The following is a 9,030-nucleotide window of genomic DNA, read 5'->3' on the forward strand; positions in this document are numbered from 1 at the left end:
CACATGACCTTCCCATTGTGTCTAACATCTCATGTAAAATAGGGATGTCAACATCTAGTCCTACGTAACAAAACTGTCATTGTTCACAGCACAAGGGCTCTCAACATAAGTTTATAATATAAGTGTATAACCAGTTTCAAGTAATGCTGGGTGATTAGCTGATAAGTCTTGTAGCCTGAGGGACAAAGTGGTAGAGCCATCTATGGGTAAGATGTGGTACAGCAGATTCTACCGGTTAGTGAAAATTTAAGTCATTTAGTATGTTACACGTTTGGTGTAAAAACCCAAATATCTGGAGATGTAAATGACTTGTGAACCAACATCAAAATGTGATGCATGATATGATATGACTGAGAATATAAAAGAAAATAATCACGGCATTCAAGAAGCAGGTCATCTTTTCACACTTTCACTTTCAGTCTTGAAGCAGGAAGAAAACTCTATTTACAACAGGCAGACAGACGCCATTCCAGTGTGTGAAGATGGCTGAGAAACATCAGGTTTTCGAGAGGTTTTTGTGCTGTCATGTTTGCTCTGAGATATTTAAGGACCCTGTCTCTCTTCACTGTAATCACAGCTTTTGTCAGACATGTCTTTCTAAATTCTGGGAGCAAGCAGTGAGTAAGAACTGTCCTGTCTGCAAGAGAAAATCATCTATGGACAATCCAGCGATTAATTTCTCCTTGAAGGAATTGGCTGACTCCTTCACTGGACGCCTTAAACTGGATAAAAACCCAGACGAGGGGAAGGAGGTGTTGTGCAGGAAACACACTAAAACACCAATATGGTTCTGCGTGGACGAGGACAGGGCTGTGTGTGACGACTGCCAAAACCCCACACAGCACTCTGGACACAAAGTCATACGCTTAGAGGAGGCCGTACAGGACATGAAGGTAAGACAGCTAAAAGGGTCAATAAAAAAGACAACATTTTGAATAAGTGATTATATGGCATTAGGAATGTGGTAAAGATCACATGTGAGTAAAAGGAGTGAACTGAACTTTGAACAATGATCAATGAACATGTTTGCATGTTGTGATACAGATTTTCTTGGGATTCTGTAGTCTCTTGTATGCCCTATATCTTACAGAGATATTTGTCCGAATGAAATTATTTAATCTTACTTTTAAGTCAAGGAGACTAATTGAGACTTAAGTGTAAGAAGGCAATTGAGAATGGCCGAGTTTGTATGCAGTATGGAAAAGTATGGAATTCGATTTTAGAATGTTCCAGGTATGGATAAGAAAAAAGGAAAGTATGTTATGGAAAATATCTGTGCTTCCAGAATACTGCATTGTATCTACAGCAGCCTACATTGTTTTCTCAAAAATAAATTGCTAAAATGTGAATGTGAGACCAGAATGAGCTTGATGTCATTGACTTTGAAGGGAGTAAGGCGAGTTGTGGGACAGTGTGATTTGTTTCTGTGTTAAGGCTGTAGGTCAGTGCCATACAGTACACCATTGTGTGTATACTTGTAAACTGGTATTCTAACTGGTCAAATGAATCAATAATAGACACTGTATTCTCTAATAACTGTGTTATTGCAACCAAAACATATGTCTGAGGTGATTTCTGAGGCCTCTGCTGTATCAGTGAACTATTGCATGTTTCATACATATGGAGAATTAAAAAAGAAAAGGAAAATATCCAGTACAGAGTTTCCTTTACAAATATTATTCAACAATGGCCAACTGCAAGTTTTCTGAGGGCTGTAACTTAATACTAAATAAAGAGCCTGGTTGGATACAGATTTCAAATGGCGACATGTGTGCAGTTCAAGGTTTTACAGCTGCAATATTCTGCAACGAAATTATATCATTTATTTAGGTAATAAACATTTAGAGCCCTAATTTAAATGGGCAAAGTACAAAGTCAGTGAAAGAGTGAGGTGTCTCATGCATGAACTACAACTATTCTGTGGCCTGTGAGAGCATTGGGTTGACCCACTTATGTTTGTGCATAAAATTAGCTGTAGTTAGACAGTAAACTTTGCCAGTGATTTAAATTAGGGCCTTTTTATTGTGATGTCAAATGTAGGCAGAAAAATCTGCTGCAAAGATTTGAAATTTGAGTATGGAAAAAGTATGGAATTTTGAAATGGAAAATGTGTAGGAACCCTGGAAGCAGAGATAAAAACAGGTTAAGCTTTTAGTTTTTCTTGTCCATTAAACTTTCCCCATTTTTGGTCATTTCCTTGGACTAGACTGGTGCTGTACAGTAGTCTGACACATGTTTTAAATGAATATTATGAGAGTTATTGCTTTCTTCTTGATGAGTGAATTTATTGATAAAATTAAATAAACATAAACTGCAAAAAGAAAGAGTCTGCAGTACAGATCAAAGTTCCAAGTTCCATTCAAGTTCCATTCAAGTGACACATAGTCACGTTGATGAGGCGGTGACACGGTCAATGACTGTTTCGCCTGCACCCCCCACCTGGCCCGTGTTGCTGCATCACTTTAAATAGGTAATTCTCCCGCTTCCTATAGAGGGAGACTCAGGCAGTAGTGAAAGCACACATGGGACCATTGATTCAAATATAATTTCAATTTTATATAATATTCCAATTTAGGAGCTCTATTTAGAATCTGAAATAATTGAATGAATGGCTCCTACAATAAGTGCACAACAGTAATATATACTTTGTTATTTGTTACCTATTTGAGTTTTTGATAATAGTAATTATTGATATTGATAATTACTCTTTCACTGTAAAATAGTGGTACAAATGCATTAAATGCTGTGTTGCAACCAACAATATAACATATCATATGGTATGTACGTTTGAGACGTTGAATTATACACCTACTGTACACAATTTCTGTTGTTTTAATGTTGAAGAGAAACCTCACAACAAATACAAATAGAGTATTAATTATCCAAGCATTTATTTTTGTGTCAGGGCATACTGAAGTCAGACTTGGAGAAAATGCAGACAAATTTGAAAAATACTGAAGATACTGAAAAGGTTTATAAGGACATGGTGCAACATACAAAAGTGAGTATTTTAAACATTTACACTCATAAACACTTAAAATCTATTGCTTTCTAACATTACATTCATAAATATGTTTATCACTGTGTACAGAGCCAGCTAGCTGCTACAGAGAGAAGCATAAAGGAGGTATTTGAGCAGCTCCATCAGTTCCTGAGAGAGGAAGAGGAGGCCAGACTGACTGCACTGAGGGAGGAAGAGGAGCAGAAGGGGAAGATGATTGGCAGAGAAATAAAGACCCTTCAGGAGCAGATTCAGACTTTAAAGGACTCAATTCAGCACATGGAAAATGACCTGAAGCAGGACAGCGTGCCCTTTCTCAAGGTCATTGTAATGCTGTCGTTGTTTATCCATATAATGATGCAATCACCTACTCTACTCATATGCAGTATACTATATTATTCTGATCAATATTTGTGTTTTATATTGTAGGGATACCAGAGCACAAAGAGCAGGTAAGTCATCATGACTCCTCATGACTCTTCTTCTCTGCTGTCAGTTGTTCTGTCTGTTGACTGAGTTCTGTGTGATTGCAGAGCCCAGTGCACACTACGGGACCCAGCGCTGCTATCAGGGGCTCTGATAGATGTAGCCAAGCACCTGGGCAACCTCAAGTACAGAGTCTGTGAGAAGATGGTGGAGACTGTAGAGTACTGTAAGTACTTGTAGCAGGCCTGATGTTGAGGACTTCAGTATGAGTGCAGAAATGGTCTGGTGGCAGCAATTTCAGTAATTTTGTTGAATACAGTTGTTAAAGGTGTATTTTTAGTTCAAAACGTTCAAAATGGCCTATAGTAACAGATGTGAAGAAATCACCATTTTGATACCATAAACTAAGTAAATGTGCTAAGTGAGACTCAAAGATTAAATAGGTTATGTTTTTGACTTCTCAATTCTTTATACACAAATATAGCCATAAATGCTGCTAAAATTCAAACAAAGCTAATACTCATTAATCGATAATGAATGATATTTTTTACAGACCCTGTAATCCTTGACGCCCGTACCACAAATCCCTGTCACATTTTGTCTGAGGACCTGACAAGTGTAACAGACATGAAAACCAAACAGCACCAGCTGAACAATCCAGAGCGCTTTATGACTTATCTAATGGTGCTGGGCTCTGAGGGCTTCACCTCAGGAAAGCACTGCTGGGAGGTGCAGGTGGGGGACAGGAGCAGGTGGAGTTTGGGTGTAGCCAAGGAGTCTGTGGAGAGGAAGGGAGAGACATGCTATGGTCCAGCATATGGGTTCTGGACAGTACGTAAGATTAATGATGAATATAAAGCAACTTCACAGACCCTCTCCCTGAAGGCTAAACCTCAGAGGGTCAGAGTGCAGCTGGACTATGAGAGAGGAGAGTTGTCCTTCTACGACCCCAGTGACATGTCCCACATTTACACTTACAAGGACACTTTCAAGGACAAGTTGTTCCCATTTTTTTGCACTGGCGGTGATAAAAGTGAAACAAGTATTCAGATCTGCCCTTTAAAGGTAACAGTGAAAATCCTTTGAATTATAGTTGTAACAATGTACAAAGTTAAACTGTTTATGAGAAGTTGTCTGATCAACCTGAAGAAGCCAATTCAGATCGTTTAATGTTGGAATAACGCCTAAAAGCTATGAATTTAATTAAAAAAGAAGATTATTTAATCTTGTTGAAGAATCTGTACTTGCTGCTTAAATGTCAGTAGCAGCTGTACTTTGTGGTGAGTTTTCTCTTTCTGGAGACTTCACTATTTAACTAAGTCATGGCAGAACTTAAACTTTACATCCCACCGCAGTAACCACAGTCAGTTGCCCATCGCTACCTGAGCAGGGTTAACTTTGTTACTTTGATAACTAATATGAACATCATCAGTAGCATTTGATGAATTGCATATCGTCTACTTTTTGCAGCATCCAACTTTTATGTTTGCAATTATTCTAGAAGTATCTAGAAGTGTGCAGTGCAACTGCCAAGTCGTTTCAGTCACGCTGTCTCCCACTACATCTTTTCTTTGACTAATCGAGTAGCAGCAGCTCAAGCGTACCTCGTCCACTAAGATCAAACCATACTAATAAATCAAAGTGTATTGTATTTCAAGGCAGTATTTTGTGTCCATATTGCTGTTGAAAGAGATTTGTGCTTTTATACGTAAAACAGTAAGAATGACAATTTATGTTGCCTCACAGAAAGAAAATCATTCATGTACAAAGCTTGTAAATAACATTGAAATGTTTGTCACAACATTAAATACAGTTTTTAAATATCAAACTCCATACCACAAAATTGTGTATGGATAAGTTCAAATCTTGTTTCCTAGAGATGGGCTTAATTTATATGACGTTAACTGTTCAGTTCAGTACATTTCATGGGGACTTCCTGTATAGCCTTTTTGTCAGTACAAATCCAACCATTTGCCTACCTGTCCAGCTCCTTGTAAGGGTTACATTGGTGGAACTGTTGCTAATTCACTGGACTCAGAATCACTGAGCTGAAGAGGAGAAGTCAATCAATCAATCAATCAATCGGATTCATTTATATAACACATTTAAACATGACTTGCATCAACCAAAGTGCTTTACAGGGACCGGTGGGAAGCAAACATATAACATATATAACAGAGGCAGGCCATACAAAAACACATCATAAAGCAGACCATACAAATAAAGGAAAGAGACAACAGTACAGGTAGGGCTCCGGTCAAGATGAATCGGGAAACGCTAGAGAGAAAAGGTATGTTTTGAGCTGGGATTTAAAAGAGAATCTGATGGAGGTAGGGATGCTGTCCCACAGCGTGGCCGATCTAAGGGACCTAAAATTAGAGTAGGGGGAGAGGAGGTCTGAGATGGAGGGGGACTATAGGGGGAAGTGTAGAGAACAGTACAAGTTTACTGCAGATGTGTATTTACCTGCCACAGACAGTGCTGTCACACAAAACACAAGTCCTTTTAAAAACTTATATTAGCAGAAAATGGGACAATTTTATCTTTTATAATTTTGTTCATAAATTATTTTATTCATTTTAATTCATTATTCATAAACACAAAAATGAACCTTTTGTTCTCTGAATAACATGGAATAACATGTACACCGATAGGGTTCTGTGCTGCTTACTCCACTGATATTCCAAATCAGGATCATGGGTGCAAAGAGGAGAAAGCATTCCGACATTCCTGCCTCTGCTTTGTCGTGACATTTCCCTTACTTTGCATCCTAATGTGAGCTAATTTACCAAGTTATCAGTAAATTAACCTCTTTCACTAAGTACATTAAATTACTCTTTAAATAGGCTACAATTGCAATATTTGTTGTAGAAACAGGTAACATAAGATATCTATGGTAGGCTACACAAAAATCCAAACACAGACACTTTTGCCAGGAAAAGCATGCAAATTTAGGCTTAATCCAAGAGGACCTTTGAGCACTATAGCCATCTGTCTCCCACTACATCTTTTCTGCAACTAGTCAAATAGCAGCATTTTAAGCATACTAAGATCAAACTTGCTTGCTTGCATGTACTACTACGTACCTACTTAAGTTCTGCATGTTGTGTGGGGCTGTCACGATCATCAGACAGCACTGTCTTCATCCATACAGAACCATGTGGGTGTTTTAGTGGCTGTGTTGAACCTGGGAGAATATCATTGTCATACAGTACATCATTGTGTTACATTTTAAAATATCAACTTTACTTTGCTCTCTGCGCTAAACTCTGTGAAACTCCTCCTAACCACTTTGTCCCTCAGGCTACAAGACTTATCACACAGCATTCCTTGAAATTTGTTATACTAGGTATACTGTACATGTATACTTATGTTGATTGACCTTGTGCTGCATATGAACAATGAAAAGGTTGTATTTTACTGCAAAGTACTTCAGGTACGAGGTCAAAAAAGAATGTTACTGACATGACATTACAGTGTATCTGTTGTATAAAATTATCCTATGGGTTGTAGACATCATTGAGAGAGAGAGTTTGAAACTGTAAAGCATGTATTCATATAACCTTAATCATAATCAAGTAATACACTGAAGTTATTCCTAACCATAATACTCATAATAACATTTTAAATAACAAGTTTAACTAATACTATTAACATACTAAAGCTATTCTACCAGAATTCCCCCTATGTGCGCTTTGTATCCCTATGTCTCTGTTTGCTGCCCTGTGTCTCATTTTGTTGCACTGTGTCTCATGCTGCCTTAGCCTAGGCCTTTTGAAGAAACCAGAGTCGGCCTTGAAGCTGCAAGATAACACGTACACAGGGCGAGCTCTACTCATAACAACCAGTAGGAGAGTGCAGGGGGGCGAACGATATTTAACCCATGCACAATGTATGACCTGTGATCACTCTATACTGTACACCCCTGAACTTTCCATAAACTTAAGGTGAAAAGTTCATTCGGGGTAGCATTTTGGAGGGGTATAAGTAAGAGAGTTCTACCTTTTTTCGGGAGTGCGATCGTGCGATCCACTCAGGCTTTGCGCTATGTAGTCATTAAAGGAATTTTTGCACGGAACTCTGCCGGACTTTTGAGCCTTCTTTTTGGGAGAAGTTTTTGACTTCAGCACTTATAATGGTGTATTTTTGTTACGTTGTGGGCAAGATGTTTGGACTTAATTTCTGGCCCGAGTCTGAATATCTGCCACGACATATCTACTGTATATTATACTGTATTTAACAACTTTCTTCAATGCCCATGTTGGTCTGTGTAACCAGCATAAAAATTACTTAAAGACCTTTCTTTTGATGTCCAAATGAGGACAGCTTAATTCATGAAGCAAATCATTTTGTTGGGTTGAGAAAATGGTCTGACAGATGTAAGAAAAAAAGCCTTTCACATATTTTCAAAGTAACAATATGTATTTTTTATTTTAAAATAACAGCTCAAACTCATCTCAACTGAACTCATAATATGCTGTCACTGTGTAAAGGCCAATTTATAGTCCTGACAAGTGTCACTCAACAAAAAATATTGTTGCAGACAGATGTCACAGGCACATAGGATGTCAAAGTCCTATTGCAGCAACAAAATGTTGAATGTCCCATATAACATCACCTTGTTCCTTCAACATGAAACAAAAGCATAGCTGGTTGAGTGCAAGAAGCTGAGGTATGTCGAGCTTGCAGCCGACGCGCAACCATGTGGCTGGAAAGTAGAGATCCATCCAGTCGAGGTTTTATAAGGCTACTCCGGGAGATGGGAGTGTGAGGAAAGGCCCCCCTGCAAGCACTGAAAGATGTCTCCAGAACTTCTGAAAAGGGCATTCAGTGGCTTTGGATGAAGAGAAAGGACTCCACATGGGCCTCAACTGTGGGTGGTGTCTAGGGGGTGAGCCCGGGATGCTAGGATTCACTGCTGAACCCTCTGGAGAGGTTGTGGGACTATCAGGAAAACGTTGAGGAAGGAGGCCACCCACTTGATAATCCAGAAAGGTGCCATCACTCACCTTCCCACTGTGTCGAACATCTCATGTAAAATAGGGATGTCAACATCTAGTCCTAAGTAACAAAGCTGTCATTGTTATGTCATTGCACAAGGTCTCTCAACATACATTTATAATACAGGTGTATAACCAGTTTCAAGTAATGCGTGATTAGCTCATAAGTCTTGTAGCCTGAGGGACAAAGTGGTTGGGAGGATCTTGCTCAGAGTTGACTGCCAGCAAGTGAGATGAATGGCGCTAACCACAGAGAGCAAAGTAAAGTTGATGTGATGATAAAATGTAACCCATATCATAATATTCATGATCATGATGGTGATGCAAATATAATAATGAAACACAATTTAGAAGAAAATGTGGAAGTATAAATAAAATATATGGGTAAAATGACAACACGCTATAAGCCAACATGAGCTCCCCTGATTTTAACAAACCTGATGTAGAGCCATCTATGGGTATAATGTGGTACAGCAGATTCTACCGGTTAGTGAAAATTGAAGTCATTTAGTATGTTACAAGTTTGGTGGTGTGTCTTGTGAGCCAACATCAAAATGTAATTCATGATATGATATGACTGAGGATATGAAAGAAAATAATCAT

General features: G+C 38.6%; 1 protein-coding gene across 1 annotated transcript; it reads left to right on the plus strand.

Moving 5' to 3' along the window:
- Positions 1-233: 233 nt before the first annotated feature.
- Positions 234-5,220, plus strand: LOC143107689 (E3 ubiquitin-protein ligase TRIM35-like). The gene is made up of 6 exons (XM_076271509.1): positions 234-893; positions 2,906-3,001; positions 3,092-3,322; positions 3,431-3,453; positions 3,535-3,653; positions 3,981-5,220. The coding sequence occupies exons 1-6, from the start codon at positions 483-485 to the stop codon at positions 4,511-4,513; spliced, it is 1,413 nt and encodes a 470-aa protein (XP_076127624.1). The 5' UTR covers positions 234-482; the 3' UTR covers positions 4,514-5,220.
- The last annotated feature ends 3,810 nt before the right edge of the window (positions 5,221-9,030 follow it).

This window comes from Alosa pseudoharengus, unplaced genomic scaffold, assembly GCF_046254945.1.
Source record: "Alosa pseudoharengus isolate Yale_2024_CS ecotype anadromous, Long Island Sound unplaced genomic scaffold, YU_APseudo_1.1 YU_APseudo_1.1_scf_10, whole genome shotgun sequence".
Classification (NCBI taxonomy): domain Eukaryota; kingdom Metazoa; phylum Chordata; class Actinopteri; order Clupeiformes; family Clupeidae; genus Alosa; species Alosa pseudoharengus.

What these genes read in the sequence shown, in the direction of transcription:
- LOC143107689 (XM_076271509.1), top strand. Translation starts at nt 483, where the DNA reads ATGGCTGAGAAACATCAGGTTTTCGAGAGGTTTTTGTGCTGTCATGTT. An exon ending in ACATGGTGCAACATACAAAA is followed by an intron (nt 3,002 to 3,091) that starts GTGAGTATTTTA and finishes CACTGTGTACAG; the next exon opens with AGCCAGCTAGCTGCTACAGA. An exon ending in ACAGCGTGCCCTTTCTCAAG is followed by an intron (nt 3,323 to 3,430) that starts GTCATTGTAATG and finishes TTTATATTGTAG; the next exon opens with GGATACCAGAGCACAAAGAG.